Source organism: Artibeus jamaicensis, unplaced genomic scaffold, assembly GCF_021234435.1.
Source record: "Artibeus jamaicensis isolate MK-2021 breed Jamaican fruit bat unplaced genomic scaffold, CSHL_Jam_final scaffold_754, whole genome shotgun sequence".
In the NCBI taxonomy this organism is placed as follows: domain Eukaryota; kingdom Metazoa; phylum Chordata; class Mammalia; order Chiroptera; family Phyllostomidae; genus Artibeus; species Artibeus jamaicensis.
This window is the reverse complement of record NW_026522054.1, coordinates 6,515,345-6,532,328: the sequence shown is the minus strand read 5'-3', so window position 1 is coordinate 6,532,328 and position 16,984 is coordinate 6,515,345. Positions and strand designations below refer to the sequence as shown.

At 50.0% G+C, this 16,984-nt stretch overlaps 1 protein-coding gene across 2 annotated transcripts; it reads left to right on the top strand.

Moving 5' to 3' along the window:
* The first annotated feature begins 207 nt into the window (after positions 1 to 207).
* On the top strand, positions 208 to 15,881 carry ATP6V1G3 (ATPase H+ transporting V1 subunit G3). Of its 2 annotated transcripts, XM_037150927.2 has the most exons (4): positions 208 to 304; positions 9,298 to 9,398; positions 13,345 to 13,520; positions 15,715 to 15,805. In XM_037150927.2, the coding sequence occupies exons 1-3, from the start codon at positions 223 to 225 to the stop codon at positions 13,516 to 13,518; spliced, it is 357 nt and encodes a 118-aa protein (XP_037006822.2). In that variant the 5' UTR covers positions 208 to 222; the 3' UTR covers positions 13,519 to 13,520; positions 15,715 to 15,805. The 2 variants fall into 2 exon arrangements, with proteins under 2 accessions (XP_037006822.2, XP_037006823.2); XM_037150928.2 differs by lacking the exon at positions 9,298 to 9,398 and having other exon boundaries at positions 15,715 to 15,881.
* Positions 15,882 to 16,984: the final 1,103 nt, after the last annotated feature.

Below are 16,984 nucleotides of genomic sequence, written 5' to 3'. Positions count from 1 at the left end.
CTCAGCTTCCTTGCACTGACTTAACTTGTTTGTCTGGATTCTACCCTTGGGCTCTCCTTGGGGCCCAGCTATCTGGTCTACCAGGCTGTTTGGGAATGAACAGCTGTGTGCAGAACTCACTGTTGACACCACAAACTGACCTGCGTGGTGGTTCCTGCAAGTATAAATAGAGCTGTCCCTGCCCCGAGCTCACAGAAGCCACTTGACTTGACGGGCACTGCCATGACCAGCCAGTCTCAGGGGATCCACCAGCTCCTTCAGGCAGAGAAAAGAGCCAAGGACAAGCTGGAGGAGGCCAAGAAGAGTGAGTGCCCCTGCGCTGTGACTGTGAGGGACTCCATCACCCAAAGGACAGGGTGGTGGGTGGGCAGTGGGGAGGGCCTGGGCCCCAGCAGCATGCTCAGTTCCAACCCTGGTTTTGAGTCTCTTCCTACCAGACTGTGGCCAGTGCTGGCTGCCCCATTGTGCAATGGGGACATAGGTCTCTAATGCAGATCCTTCTGAGGGGCTGTGAAAGAATCATAGACGTGGAAGTCACAGAGACAGGGGCTTGCCCTGTCCCTGCCACTTCCCTAATGCTCTGCAGCTCAGTGTCACAATGGTGTGACCGGACTGAGAGGCAGACTGTGTCCAGACTGACGCCATGGGCTGGAGAGGAGAGTATGTTACGGATGTGCTGTCGGCGTCCGCGCCTGTGTCTGTGGGACTGTGTGGTTCATGGCGCCGTCTCGTCCTGTTCTGGAGGACGTGGAGACTCTGAGGTTTTAAAATACTTCCATTTGGTTCTCACTCTTTCCCTTTCTTTGTATTTAGTCATGCCCCTGTGTCCTGACTCACAGAACTTTCTCCATAAGCTCCAACTCCCTTCCTATTCTCTTTGATCTTCACAACAATGGCACAAATCGGGAATTCTATCATTCCCATTGCGCGGATGTAGAAACTGAGAGGCCATCATTTGCAAAAGGTCATAATGTTTTTAAAAACAGAGGGGCCATGGTAGGGGCGGAGTCCGGGTGGGGTCTGATTTCCAAGCCAAGATTGTAATGACCACACGACCCAAAATGTACATCATTTCTATGCCAAATAGTCTAACGTCACAGATCTGCAGCTCAAAGTCAGGTTGCTTGGGTCAGTACCCACGTTCTTTCCACCGTCCCACTTCATCTTTCTACTCAATTCCACTTAGATCCAAGGTCCACCTTCCCCCTCCTACTTAGAATCAAGGTCCTGTAAGTCAGAGGCCATGGGTAAAGCGGTGGCTCACGTCACTCTTCCCACCAGTGTGGGGACAGGAGCAGCAGGGAGGGAGGCACCTTCAGCCCAGTGGGGTAGGGACCTCAGGTCAACACTTTTTCTTTTGTAAGGCAAAAGGATGTTGGGAACACAAGGCAATCTGGGTACCAACCACAAAAGGAACGAGTCCCTTGAGGGCTCGGGGAGGGGCTGGTGCTCAAAGAGGAGAGGAAGGAGAAAGATAAGGGAGACAAACTTGGCCATACCTCACAAGTTCTTGTTCTACAAGGAGCCATGCAAATGCTTGCAAAGCGGCAGGGTACAGAGCACTTCCAGAGAAGAAAAACCCGGCCAGCACCTGCTGGTGACTCAGGGGAAAAAACTCCCTCACTGCGCATTCAAATGTCCTCCACCACAGCTGGAACATCCAGCTCAGAAGGACTTGCTTTCAGACGCGATCATGATTTACCTTTGCTTGTCATGGAAGAGGCAGAATGACAATGTATGTCACTGTGACCCTGTAGGTAATCTATGAGCACATATGTTATCAATATTATCATAGCATTCCAGCGATTTTGACCAATTACGCCTTCTTTTTCAAAGTCACTTGAGCAGAAAAGTACTGCAAGGCATGTAAGTCATTTGGAGGTGGGAACCGCCCTGAACAGCCTGTTCTCAGATTCAAGGGTGAAAGCCACACGGCTCTTCCTGCCTTTTTAGGATCAGGAAATACAGGGTGTCATTTGCATACAGACGTTCCTTGTATCTGCCAGTGACTTGAAAGTCCTTGGGGATCTATTATTACTCAGTTTCTGCGGATGGACGTTCAAGCAAATATTCAACCAGTCAATACCCAGGCCTTGAACACATTTTGGGCAATATTTTGACTTTCAACAACTAACCTCCGTACTCAGCATTCCAGAGAATGTCAGTCTGTCCTCTTTGCCTCAGAAACCATAGGCTTGGAGGACAGTGGTCACTGGGTAGAGGTTGCCATCTTAGGTAGTTATCAGCCAGTGGAAGTTTGTTGTGACAACTTCGCCGGCCACACTTGCCATACAAGGTTTTCATCCTTGTAAGACAAAGCAAGTGTGCCTTTTTGTACCTGGTATTTTGCAGCATCTCCCCATTCATTCATTTAATTTAACAAGTATTTTGGGGGTACCTACGCCCAAGCCACGACAATGTAAATGCTGCTGAACCGACCTAGATGCCGCCTGAAAAAATTCCCCAGTGAGATAAACGCATCCGTAAGCCCGAAGGAAGAGGAGGGAAGATGCCGTGAGAGGTTCAGGCTGCCTCCACTTTTATAGACGCACGTGTTTCGCTGTATTTGTTTTTCCCGTAAAGGGACTCATTTGAAATCTGACCTACGTGAAGGCCAAACAGGGGCTCAGAGTGAAGACCCTTGGGTCATGACCGTGAACACCATTTAGAAGGTCTACGATCCCTTCCTCGTTAGTGAACTCATTTATTTCAAAGTCTCTCAGACGCCTACATGGAGTATTTGCTAGAGTGGCCTCCTAAATATATAGTTAGGAAGGAAGGAAGGAAGGGGAAGGAAGGAAGGAAGGGGGGGGGGGGGGGGGGGAGGAAGGAAGGAAAGAAGAGAAAGGAAAGAGAAAGAAAGAAAGAGAGGGAGGGAGAGAGAGAAAGGGAGGGAGGGAAGGAGAGAGAGAGTAAAAACGCAGCAATCCACATGTTGATCACTTTAGAAAAATACAAGATTAATGAGGTGGCAGTATTTCTATAGATGCTGCAAAAGCATGAATGCATTCCATTAAGGGGCGCCGCCCCAGACCTCTGAGAAGCTGTTACCGAAGACAATACGCGGCGTAAATGTTGTGTCCTGAGGGGTACAGACCCGACTCTCACTCTCGTGAAGGCTGGGGTCTGTGGGAACGGAACCTGCTGCCCCTTGCCCTCTGAGCAGTCACCCGCTACTGAGACAGTTTGGGGGGGCAGGAGAGGTGTAGGGAGAAGCAGAGAGCAAACAGGCCTGAAAGGCTGGGACACGAGGCCGTAGCATACGAAAAGCATTGGGTTTTTTTAAATGTTTCTTTATATAAATGTATGCTTCTTTGTATAAGTTATTTAGCATCTCTGAGCTTCACTCTTTTTTTTTTTGCAAAATGAAAGTATAGCCAAGATGTTTCAAAGATTGGAAAACTGTACGTAAGATAGTAAACTACAGACTACAGAGTTATTTTTAATATCCCAAACATATACTTGTATATTACTATAAGTAGAACAGAACAATCTAGTTTCATTCTTTTTTTATTTTTACAACTGCCGCAGGTTCTGAGTCAACTTTTCCTGTAATTGGAGGGAGCTGGACGGCTTCTGGTTAGACCATTAAAATAGCTGAGATATTTGCTTCCATTCACTGATTATGGATAAAATTACACTTACCAGTGAAGACACTCACACAGATATTTATGGGCAAAGCAGCCTTACTGTTTGGTTGAATTTAGATAAAAACATAGCAGGTTGGCACAATTTTCAATTCTCTTAGTTCGAGTGAGCACCTTTTGCCTAAAAGCTGTTCATTAACCCAAACCTAAAGGTGGGTGTGTTGGTCCCAGACCAGTGACGGTTCCACGGCAGAGCCGTGTTCAGAGCTGCCCCGGATGCCCAGGTCTCGGGTGTTGCCTTGCATCTTCCATCAGGATTAGACCAGAAACTCAGGGTCCCCTCGGCAGAAGAAACACAGAGCCGTGTTTCCCTGAAATCTGCGAGCCCCCGATGCTAGCCCGCCCTGGTAGGAGAGTGCGCTCCCTCCCAGTCACAGTCCCCGCAAACCCCAACAGCTCAGCAGCGCCGCCCTGGCGCCACTCCCGGGTGCTACAATGCGCGACATGCGACGTCACACAAAGAGCCCGTGTTTTACTTCTCCCACATGTGCACACAGCCTCTCCCACAAGCAAACAGCCCGTCCATGTTGCCAGCTGCAGGACATAGCATTTCTGCTCTACATGAAGTAGCAAGTTGCATCATGGGCTGTGGAGGGAAGGACGGAGTGAACAGTGCACATGCCCAGATCTGGATCGTGAGCAAACTGAACCAGCAGGCGTGTGCCAGACACAGGCGTGTGTGCCGCCCCAGGGAAGCTCCCCGCCCAGGTCGTCTCTTAAGCACGGTCTTCCGTGAGGGGTGTTGGACTCAGCCTTCAGTGCAAAATGAATAGGTAAGAAAATGTTCCTGCTTTTATCACACTGAGGTCTCACATCGGCTCTTACAGTAACATACACGAGTTTTGTTCTAGAACGGCAACCACAGGTACTTTTTAACATCCACTAATTGCCCATTTGTTCCCAAATATGCAGATATTCTGAATTATTGAAGCAAGCTCCTTGAGTTAATAAGTTCTTCACTAGGCGAGGGGATGTTTTTGGTTCAGGAAGACATGACTTGGAATAAACTAATAAAACAGAAGTGGTTCTATTAGGCCTTCCTGGCCCTGTGCTCAGTGTTTTGTAGGCTTGTAAATCCTTCCTCTTTTCTTTATGGTGCACAGCCTAATGGGCTACGCGAGCATATATTGGACTCTCATTTCTTCGAGTGGGTCATATTAAAATAATAACCACATTTTCATCTGCAAATGCCAGTGGGTTTTATGCAACCAGGAGCCACAGAAAATGCTCGTGATATTTTTTAATAAGGAAAGTGCATGTAAAGGAGAATTAAAGACCCGAAAAGAAGATTCATAAAATAATGTCAGTTTGGGGCAGCACTGGAACCCGGGAAGAAGCTCAGGCACCAAATGGGAGGTTTGTTTTCCTGACATTTACCTTTTCCGATATTTGCAAAACAGAGCGCTCTTTGCAGGAGGCTGGTTTTGTCATAATGTTAACACCACCAAGCCAGGTGTCCAGGTTTGGTTTGTTTTCCCGTCCGGAACAGGATGAGAATGGTGCTTAGGAATGGGTGAGACCCTCCAAATGTGCCCCCGGAGGCCTGGTTTTCACAGCCTGTCAAGCTCTGTTGTGTTTGGTGCACATGTGTCAGGTGATGCATCCGTGGGGACACCTGCTCTTGCCTCACGCCCAGGTACCTGGCTTGGCCTCCGGTACTCAGCTGGCAGGTTGTGTCTTCATCACTGAGCACCTGTGTTGGGTTTCTAGGGCTGCAAAGTGGGGCCTCCAAACCACAGAGACGTATCATCTCCCGATGGAGAGGCCAGGTGTCCGGACACCCGGTGCCGGCAGGGCTGGCGCCTTCGGGAGACCCAGAGTGAGCACCGTGTTCTCTTCTAGCTTCTGGTGGGGCCCGTGGCCCTTGGCTTGGAGCCGCGTGGTGCTGTCCTCTGCCTCTGTGATCGCGTCACCTCCTTCCTCGTGTGTCCGCTCTGGGTCTCTCACCCTGTGAGTGAGTGTGCCCCCGGGTGGAGCCCTCCCCCCCTCCCACTGATTCTGCTTGTTCCCCCTTGATTTCAGTCCAAACCCCACTGCTGTGACCGGCGTGGACTCTTGCCCAGAGGGCACGTCTGCAAATCTCTGCCACCATCCGAGACCTTTCTCCAGGGTCCCAGACCAGTCCGCCCAGCTACCTCCTGAACACCTGCACCTGGGTGTCCTCAGCACAGTGACGGGGGCTTCTCCTCAAACTCATGCCTGACTTGCTGCCTTGTTTCTTGGCCAGAGGCCCCAACAACCGCACCTGTCTTCCTAATAACGGGTACAAATTACTGAATATTCTTTGTCGAGCAACTTGGATACATTTTTCCTGATCCTTCCAGCAACTTTTTGCAGTAATTCAACCTGTTTGTTGGCTGAGAAAGCTGGGGTTCAGAAACTCCAGCTTGCTCAAGGCCGGGCAGCTCCTCCTGTCTCTTTGTAGCAGGGACTAGTGTGTAATCTGTCTGAAACGGCCCACGACACCCCCTCTTCCCCATCAAAGAGAAGGTCCCCAAACCAAGGCAGCAATCCAAGCCACGGGACACCGTTCTCTGTGCCTCAAGGGCGTGTGGGCATCTTGGGACGCACTGCCGTTGGCCTCCCCTGACCAAGAAGCCAGGGAGAGCCTGTCTTTCAGTGTTTCCCTCTGTCTGCCACAGAGTCCAGAGTTACCTGCTCCAGACTGACTTCTTAGCACTTTCCCCACCGATCACCTGAAAAATCAACCCAGACATTCTCCTCTCCTTTCAGTTTTCTCCCACAGATCACCCCGTGGAACAGATCCCTGGGACGGCTTCTGGAACGCAGGACATGTCTACCTGGGTCACAGGCCACACGTCTGAAAATGAACGCTTTTACTCAGGCGCAACCAGTTACAGAGAGGCCCCCGAAATAGCTTGGGGTCCCCTTGCCTGGTTTCTAATATCCGAAGTAGACGCTCCATCCCCGTTATTTCCTGGCTTCGTTTATACGTTTGACTGACTCTGTTACCGTCGGACGAGACTGCTGGAGGAGGGGAAGCAGAGATGCCCTGGGGTTTCAGAAGTTTCCATAAAGGTGGCGATTTTTAAAGGTCACAGAACAGCCAACCGAGATAGTTCACGTTCCATTGCTGTCATCACTGCCTTGGGGTGTTTTTCGCAGTGTCACGTATTTTAAGGGTTTTCTCTTGGGAGCTGTAGCAGCAGCAACAGGCTCTGCACCGTGTCAGGCGGAGGCCCTGTCACGGTGTTTCTGGGTCCTTGTTCCCAGCCCCGGGCAGCGTGTGTGGTCCGTGCTCGGGAAACACTGAAGATGGAGGACGGACGGGAAAAGCATCGGTCCTCACCGGCCGGCGCACGTTGTGAACCACGATGCACGAGACCAGCACAGTTCTTTAACCAGAAAGCAGAGCGTTGGGCCCCATGAGGCTGTGCGACCGGGTAGGAACTTTGGGACCAACGATTTGACTGTCACACGTCAATTCGGATCCCACGGAGGGGGCCATCCCCACGTGTGACGCAGAAAGAAGAGTGGGGGCCCCTTTTGTTTTCCGTGCTTAATAAGAAAGTCTGATTTCCCAGTGTGGAAGTCCCCGCCCACCGCAGTGCAGCAAACTGGAGGTAAACAGGAGGAGACGGGACTGTTTGCCTCGCCTCCAGGGCATCAGCCGCCTGGGGGCCCGGTTCTCCCTCCGGATTAGCAAGGCGCCCCCCCCCCCCCCACCGAGGCAGCTCCGAGTCTGGCCAAGAAAACGCGGCCAGCAGCGAGGGCCCGGGACTCTCCCATTTAATTGAACAAGACCCAGCAGGTGACTGGTGCCAGGACAGGAAGGGGGGGTCACAGACACTTGGAGCCTGTCGCTGGGGAACGGAGCTAATATTCCGCTTCCACGTGGGCGCTGGGGTGGGGCTGCAGCGTTTTCTGTTACTATTATTTTTCTTCTTATGGGCTAGAGCCAGGAGTTTGGGACGAAATTTTTACATATTATGGAACTGAGATGCAGAGGAGTGCTGTTTGCTGGGACTCGTCTTATAAAAGGGCTACATATCCTACAACCCAGTACTACTAAGAAAATGTTACTACATCCTAAATACGTCTTTGTTTTCATGTCATGACAAGCGGTGATAAGACAGTGGGCTGGGATCAAGGAATAGTTTTCCTATCGACACTTCACCGGGTTCTCCTGTGAGTGAAATAGAGCGTGTGTGGTTGCCATGGAAGGGCTGGAACTGTAGAGAATACAGAATCCTATATGGGAAAGATGGTAACGAGTCTTGATTGAGAAGGAAAACGATCTGTTAGTGTCCCTTCAGCCTCAAGCTGCAGAACAACCCCGATATTCACCAGACTCTGGATTTGAAGGGAATAAAGGAAGGTAGGTATCCGCTCTGGAGGAGACTTGCAGAAGGGCCATTCCAAGCTGACAGACATTAGGGGCCACATTTCAACGTATAACTCGATGAGTTGTCAGACCATGTGTTACAGGGTGATTAGCAGGAAACTCAGACCTAGCGGGGGGTGAAATTTAAAGCTGTCTACACACAAATGCTACAAACATTCTTAAAAGCAAAGACATATGAAAACACGTACCTATATAACAGATTAAAAAGTCATGTTAAGATTTTCTTTTACACTACTTAATCAGAAAACAGTTACTTAGTCCGAAATCTCCACACTGTAACCAACCTGTGATAAAAATGCTCAAAAGGCACTAACATCAGAGAAGAGAAACCAGGTTGAACGGGCAAAACAAGGAAGGCATTGAACTGAAGCAGAAAGACAATAGATGAGAGGAAAACGCATTTTAATACCCTCCAGAGTTGCTTTAAAGTTTTAATGATCAGACAGCATTAGTACCTAACCCCCTGAAGGCGAGGGGGGGGCACAGCAGCAATTAATATTAGTCTGTACCCCCACCCCCACTTCCTTGGGTTGTCAAAAATAAGTCATGTGCGTCGCTAATGACCCCGCCGCGCAGTATTCGTCCGACTTCCATCTGCACCGCTGCGCCCGGGCTTAAGGCTTACACCTTCTCTCTTAATCAAAGGAGGGACAGGTCCCCCGCTCAATTCTCAACCATTAAAAACAACCGGTTTTACAACCACTTTCAAGTCCCCCTCAGAGAAAGCTACCAGAAAAAAAAAAGAGAGAGAGATTGACTTTGATGTGCTGTGGGGCTTAATCAGACATGCTAGAGTCAAGGAATGGCAAGAAAAAAAAATCCCCATAAAATGCTCTTAAAACCGGTAAGCGGGTTTGATAGAGTGTGAGCAGCGTGGCTGTGTCGGGCTGGCACACTGCCAGCGTTAAATGGGATCCAGTCGGCGGGGACTGAGGGCTCCTGGCAGCCAACCAGGACTGAAAATTGGACCCAGTCACGTCTTTTCGAGTAAGTGACAGCGGAAATCTGTTCTCTGGCCATTACCGCTGTCAGCAGGGGGGCAGACACTACCTTTAAACACGGAGGGGTGAGCAACCGTTGTCTCTCCCACGGTCTCAAGAACCCAGGCGAAAAAGATAAGGAGTTTCTCACGATTGTCATTCCGTGCAGTCTGCTATTCTAAAAAAAAAAATCATCAAAAAATAATGCTGACCTCACTTTGTACGTTTAAAAACCTAGCTTGAAATTCCATGTGTAGGAAAATATAAATATATCATCCCTTCTATGCTACTGTTAACTTTTCAGGGAAAGCTAAGCGAATAAAGCAAGCTAAGGAGGAGGCGATGGTGGAAATTGACCAGTACCGGATGCAGAAGGATAAGGAGTTTCGAATGAAGCGATCCAAGGTGAGTAGGACGGTCCGCACCGATCCCGCGGATGCGGAGCCTAAGGTCCCACAGTCGGGAGTTAGTGACACAGCAGTGGCACTGGAGGGGGCGGCTACGTTCAGCCACGGCCCAGTGACAGGCTGAACCTGCAACGTTGACGAACTGGCGACTCTTCATTTTGATTTTTCATTTTCAGTTCCGAGGCTTTTTGATTTGCCCCTGAAGGTGCCCGTCGGTAATTATTATTTCAGACCTAGTGCATATGAAAAATGATCTTCTCGAATACAAAATCAAAGGGGTTGCTCTGAATGGGATTCTAGGCTACAAATGATTGATTAAAGCATGCTGTTGTAAGGAAAAAAAATCAAAAAACATATTTTTGACTATTAGTGTTTATGAGTAGAATCCATAATAGGTATTCTACAATGTTGGGTTAACCCTTCCTTGAGTGGATTCAAGATACACAAACTACCGAAATGGATATTGTTGCAAATTTCCCTATGACTGGCTTTCCAAATGGCTGGGGCCATTCAACAGAAGTTTCCTCTGACTATAAAGACCTACTTTTCCCTACACTAGCATTTAAAAAGTACATGTGGATTACAATAAAAAAATAAGTGCATGAAATTTTCAGAGAAGACATCTTCCTTTCAAGTTGCAAGGTGGACTAAAAGAAATGATTAAGTCTCATGTGCTGTAACTAGAGTTCCTATGATGCTTTCCTTTGGCCTCAGGAAAAGGTGTCAATAAAGCTCTGACGGCTGACGTTGCGGCGTAAAGCTCCAAAGGCTGACGTTGCAAGATGCAGTGAAAGCAGTTTGAAAAACCCCTTCGTTTACAACTTCGATTTCAGCGGGAGCAGGTGTGGGTTTGTGTTGGAACAGGTACCTTGCATTCCCAGGTCAGAAATTTTTTTTTCCAATGGGCTGTTCTTAAAATAGGAAGTTCTTCCTAGGATAAAATGGGCCACTCGACAAAAAATAGATTCTTTTTTAATCAATATTTGTATAGAGGAATCGTAAGTCTATCCCTGCGCACACAGCCCAGAACAATTGGCCCTTGCCTCTCTCTCTGACCTGTTGGCCCTGGAAAAGTCATGTACTCACCTCTTACCATAAACTGATGATATTTTTTAACAGCTAGTAGAGGAAAAAGCACATCCTTTCCCGTTTTTCCTTCTGGGCTGTAAGCGCCAAGAAGGCAGGTCGTTGGCTTGTTTTGCTCTATGTTTTCCTCGGTATTGGCATAGTGTCCGCCAAGCGTAAACGCACAATAGGTACTCATTGAAAAATGAGAAACTACGCATTTCTTCTCTGCCTTTGCCTTTCCTACGGACCTCTGCCGTAACACGACAACCAGGACCTGGGAAAGTCATCCCCGGTAACGCCCATCAGCTTTGGTACCTTGTGTGGCTACTTCTGATCCAGGTATTCATTCTTTTTCAATAATAACAACACTGACCACACTTTTAGAAAGGGGTTGCAGGAAATCTCCCAACACTGCATCTCCACAAGAATCTCTGAGACGTGAATCTGGTCTAAGACATTTGCTCTCTGCCTGGGAGAATAATTAAAGCTCCTCACTGCAGCCCTCACCGGAGCTCTAAGCCGATTTTACAGGGAGTGGATCAAACGCTCACCAAGGGAGCCCCACGGGCTCAGGCTTGGGCTGCCCCTCCCCTTCCTGTGAAAATGTGGGTGCCCATTGCCCTCCGTGGCCGCCACCTCTGTGTGCAGGAGCCCCCGCTGCTGGGCTCAATCTCATCCTCAGTAACCCAGGGCTCGTGGCTCTGGGAGCAGACTGCAGAAGCCACTTTTCTGTGTTACAGGTGCTGCACCTGGACGTTGCCGCTCTTGTTCCTTTTTAGCTCTTATTTATTGCATGTGCTGTGTTAAGCCCCCTGACCGACAGAATCAGATACCCCAGTGTGGGCGGGATGTCGACCGATACTCTGTGTCAAAGATTTCCTCATCTTACTTGTACCAGGTCCGCCCGACACACAGACGGTAGAACATCGTTGCAAAGAAATCTGGACTCTGATGGGAAAATGAAATCTGTTGTCGATGCAATAAAAGTCGGATGAGTCTACGCAGACCTGAACATGGTCTCCTTGGGGATGTTGAAGAATTTTTTTACATCTCTGTTCTTTCTGAATTCATCTCGTGAGTGTGCTTGGTTTCTCTGGAACCTCCACACACTGAGAATGCAAAATGGTGTGTGGGACCCGAGCCTCTGCTTTCTCTTAAACTGCGACATTTGAACAACTTACGATGAAATGTGCGGGCCGGCGAAAGCGCCTGGCTCCCCCAGCCAGTCCCTCCACTGGAGAGGGCTCCACGCATCAGCCTCGGCATTTGAAGATTTGAAAATTAACATGGGAAAGCCCTTTCCTGGCTCCCTTGGGCCAAATGTACCATCACTTGCCACCTGATTATCAACTTCTCAGTTATTTCTTGTCCCAAGCATTCAGGTAGTGGGCTTCTGCCAACAAGCGCGACGGACACAGGTGACACCTGGAGACCTGCTCCTTCTGTTCCGAGTGACGAACAGGTGCTGAGCACCTGCTGTGCACCAGGCGGTGGTGGGGCCGGGCCAGGCGGCGGCGGTGAAGCCACACTATCTGCAGACACAAGGGGTCGGGACGCCACCCCAGGAAGGTCCCCGAATGGGGGGCACGGTGGGTGCTGCCCAGGAAGCGCACCACTGCATACCAGCTAAACTCAGAAATAACACTCGATTCAATTGTGCAGAATGAAGCATAAAAGGACAGGTCACCTGACGGGGTGCGTCAGTGTAGTCTGACCCTGGGAATGGATCATAGAAATGCAAATGTGCAAGCAACACAGGGAAAAGCCATCGTTTTCACGAACCCTGGCTGATGGCTCGCCCAGGGCTGAGCGTCTGTGCTGAGCACTGTCTTCACAGTGAATGTCTTCAGAAAAGAACCGTGTTGTCTTAACACAGCATATTGACACTGTGACGAACGCCAGCAGCTGGCATCTGTCACCCCAAATCTGCACCGTCAGAACTTGGGGCCACGTCCCCTGTGGCTACCGAACACCGGAGATGTGGCTGAGCCCGATAAAGATGTTCTAGGAATGAAAACCGTGTACTTGATCACAAAGACTTAGTGTAACGCGTATAATTCAAAAATAAGAATGCAATGCTTTTTATATTGATGGGTTAGAAGCTGCATCTCTTCGAAATGATTTTCTTTGCCCTGGGAAGCCCCTACTTCCTGGGACAGAAACAAAAAGTAACTTGAACCCCATGGTCTCTACTGCACTTGATTTTAAGTTGAGGACCCAGAGAGATGGTGTTAAATTCTAGAACTTACTAGAGTTGAACATCCCTGAAGCAGGTGTTGGGCACGAACGGACCTCTTGGATCAAATTCAATGCACACCTCCCCTGAACACTCCCAGGAGAAAGACAGCAACACCCCAAAATGTAACTGCGTCACCTGAGTGAGCCGTGTTGAAGAAAAGCCAAGTTCGCACAGGAGGCAAATCCGAAGTGGGCTGTTTGCTCTGGCAAAGAGTAACTTTGCAAAGGGCTTCCCTGCAGGATCCTTTTAAATGTGTCACTCCCCTGGTTGTATAAACAATAGGGAAGACACAAAGGCCGAGTGGAAACTATTGTATGCACACAGAAAATGTGATGGAGACCCTTCCCTGCACGGTGTGAGCGCTGTGAGCCCACAGTTCTCATTTGGACTGTGCGGCCGTCTACTTAGAAGTAGCATCGACGTGCTAAGACCAGCCTCCCTTTCCAGGAAAGTTTGCCCATCCCACTCCCGAAGCTGGTGGTCTTCTCCATTTTGGGGGAAGAGTCTGGGGAAGTAACACATGATGCGTACGCCATAGAACGGTCGTAGAAAAACGGGCTGAAAAACCTGTTCGCCTGTCAACCCATGCACGTTTGATAGGACGTGTCTCGTGGTGAATTCTGCTCTCTGTTGGCAGGTGATGGGCTCCCAGAGCAGCATCTTGGAAGAAATGGAGGAGCAGACGCTGCAGAAGATCAGGGACCTGAAGGGAAGCTACGAGAAGTGTGTGGAGCATGTGCTCACGCAGGTTCTGGACATGGTGTGCGACGTGAAACCAGAAACCCACGCCAACTACAGAGCCGCCGACTAAAGGTGCGACCCACCGTCCACTTAGGTGCCGGGGCATGCGCCTGGCTGCTCACGGACTCATGTTCCCGTTAAGAAATTTGGAAGGTAAACCTTCCATCGGCTAGACATTCACAGATTCCTCTGTGCCGTAATTCACACATTAGCACTGACTTTATTTAAAAACAAACAAAAAGTCGTCACCTGTTTTCTGGTGACAGGCACGAGCTTGTCACTGAATGTGAGGGAAACCAAGAAAGCAGAGAGAAATATATTCTTGACACTTGACAAAACCATGGGCCTGAGTACATTTTGTGGGTGTGAGGGTTTTTTTTTAATGTTTACTCCTTTTTATCAAGTTAGAAGAATGTGCTAAGTTATAGCTAGCTGTAGTTAAGAGGTGATGTTTAAAGGAGAATATAACCCTGACTCTCAGGCAGATGGAAAGTGAACAGATGTCAAAGATTTTATTTAACTCATTAATCCCTGAGAAAACCAGTAAGATGCTAACCGCTAATTCAAAGGAGCATGCTGGGAACTCCATAGGTAGAAAGAGAAAGGATGGATGAATAGGTGAATAAACAGATGGATGGACAGATTAGCTTGAAAGAAAGAAAGAGATAAAAAAAAAATGGTTTATGTAACCATCCTTGCTCCCTAACCTCAAACAACAAGATAATCTTCTCTTTCAAATACGATTTTAAAAAGTAAAAAGTAAATGACGATTAAATTTGCTGCTAACCTAGATGTTTGGGTTTAAAACCATTGCAGGTGGTACCGTAGGTCAGCGTGTGATATGAACGGAATGTTTGTCTCCTTTCGGGATTCGTACATTGAGTTTAGTCTCCGAAGTGCTGGCGTTGGCGGCTGACGCTGCTGGGGGCGCTCACGTGCTGAGGGCGAGCCCTTGAGAGGGGGGCCGGCGCCCTTGTTCGGCGCGGCCAGGGAGCTGATATCTGCAGACCAAATTTAACACCAGTCCTGACGGAGCTTGACTGGTACATTTTAACGGTCACCAAACTACTCACATCTGCAGCTTCCAGTACAGACAGAAAGGAGTCTGAGCTGATTTCTGTCTTAGGCTTCCCTTGAGCAGACAAAGTCAAAATGTTTTTTTACCATAGCTTCTAAATCTCAGCGATAGTCAATTTTATATTCACATTAGGCAAGTGGGAGAAATTTTTAATTCTTTTTGTTTCCCTGTGTTTTTAATGGGGAGGGGTGAGAAAATCCCGAACAGCTTATGGGTTTTATGTGACAAATTTCTCCGTTTACCAGAAAGAGACGGAATTCTCCACTTAATGGCCGGCAGGGAGCCCCCCCTTCCTGGGAACACTGTCCCCGAGGGGATCTTTGGCTGGGGACGGGGAGAAAAGGCAGCGTGAAGGATTCCCACCTCGCCATAGACTGGAGAATTCTAACCCTGTCCTCGGAGTGAGGCCTGGGGAACAAAGGGGGGAACTGGGCTTCCGGAAAGATCCTTCCAAACGCGCAGCCTCGGGGTTGGCCTTCACGAGCACACGGTAAACCGATGAAACACCTTCTGTCGCAGAAACCATCGAGCTGCCAGTTTTCTGGAGGGAAGGGCTTGACTAGTCACCCTGAGCACCCCGCTCAGTAACAGATTCCTGACCCCGCCCCTGGAGGCGGGTGGCTTTTTAGGCCCAAGGTTCTAGTGGGCACACTCGGAGCGGCACGGGGCCTTCACCCGCCCAGGAGGCGGGACGACGTCGGGGTGCCCACAGCGGCGAGTCTGGTCCTGGCTGCGCCCCAAACTCTCTGCATCACGTTGTCAGCTCAGTCCCTCCGGCCTGATACCAATACTTTTAAAAATGTTTTAATAGACAAAATGGCATGGAGCTAAGTAAGCCCTGTGGGTGGTTTTACAGTGACTTTTATGCCCTGTGTCAGGCTGGTCTCAGTTAAGGAGAGTCCTCGTCCAGGCGGTGGTGTTTGGGGGGATGCCCAGCACGGCGGGAGAGAGCAGGCTGCCTGCCTAGCACCCCAGATTCTCTGTATGTCACCCCTGTTTCACATACAAATGTGGCATCGTGTTTTCACCTTGGCTCCGGTCCAGGGCCACCAGAGCGGGGTCCACTCACACAGGAAAGAGGCGTCCCCTGTTCTGGAGACCGTTCCTCCACAAGGGCTTTCCCGGTCACTGAGAGGGGACTGTCTTTGCACACACACTTCTCTTAAAACACTTTTTCTGCTCACGCAGGTCTCCCCCAGAAACAGAACCACGCAGGGTGTGAGGACCCTGCTCCCCCCGTCTGGCCCCTGTGCCTGATCAGAAATTGCACCATGGGAAACGCCTCAACGGACTGCCTGCTCGTTCCGATGTCACCTGGACACACAGCCACGCGCTCCACGGGAGTGCAGATGGGCCCTGGCTGCTGTGGCTCAGCGGGCAGAGTGCTGGCCTGCGAACCAAAGGGTCACTGGTTCGATTCCTAGTCCAGGCACATGCCTGGGTTGTGGGCCGAGTCCCCAGTAGGGGGCATGTGAGAGGCAACCACACATTAATGTTTCTCTTTCTCTCTTTCTTCCTCCCTTTCCCTCTCTAAAAATAAACAAATAAAAACTTTTAAAAAAAATAAAGAAATGCAGAGAGATGAAAAGGTTTCAGGTTTCTTTCCCTTTTATATTAGTGCCCAATGCAGTCAAGAAGGGCCCGCAATGAGTCAACACCACCACTTTCTCGGTGGACAGAGCAGGCAAAGGGACCCTAGTTGCCACTTCCGTGTAAGATGAGGGATGCCTCGGGGGCATGGGGTCCCTGTGCCCTCAAATCAGACCCTGCCTGGGACCAGAAAGCACGCGTACTGGTCCGGCTGTGGGAAAAGGGGGCAGAGCACCGAAGGGGACCGTGCCCCCGGCCGGGCTGTCTGCATTCCTCTCCCGGAACCGACGGGCACTGGGCCCCGAGCACGTCACTAGCGCCTGTGCCCTTCCTCCCTCGTTCAAACCCGAGAGGGACGGTGTCTCCGCGGAGCTAGCACGCACAGCGGTGACCACGTGCTCACGATGCTCCAGCGCTCCCGGCCCTGAGTTAGAGGGTAGGAGAGTTTGTAGCACGAATGGCAGTTAGCGTGGTTGTAGTTGGAAAGGGGCTGGGCCAGCTACGCTGAGTACGGGGAGGGAGAGGGTCTGGGAGGTGGGAAGGGCGGGAAGTCGCCGCCAGTTACTCCGCGGCAGGTTCCCGTGGGCCGTTCTGAAATATCCTGTTTTCGAAGTCGGCCGTTTCTCTGGGTGAAGTGGGACGCCGAGCAACAGAAGGTGGGCGGGACCTGTTTTTATCACGTTAGCACTTCCACCGAAAACGCAGCCACCTGTTAACTCGTTACCATTCTTGTTAATGTGCAATCCGTAAGAAGGCACGTGTTCCCCAGACACGCCAGCCCCCCCCGACGACATTCCAACAGAGCCCAGCGCGAACCTGAGAGCCTTGCCCATCTTCTGAAGCGCTGTTTCCTAGTCAATTCACAGTT

Coding starts and splice junctions, on each gene's coding strand:
- ATP6V1G3 (XM_037150927.2), top strand. CDS start 223: ATGACCAGCCAGTCTCAGGGGATCCACCAGCTCCTTCAGGCAGAGAAA. Junction 305..9,297: donor GCTGGAGGAGGCCAAGAAGA/GTGAGTGCCCCT, acceptor TTAACTTTTCAG/GGAAAGCTAAGCGAATAAAG. Junction 9,399..13,344: donor TTCGAATGAAGCGATCCAAG/GTGAGTAGGACG, acceptor CTCTGTTGGCAG/GTGATGGGCTCCCAGAGCAG.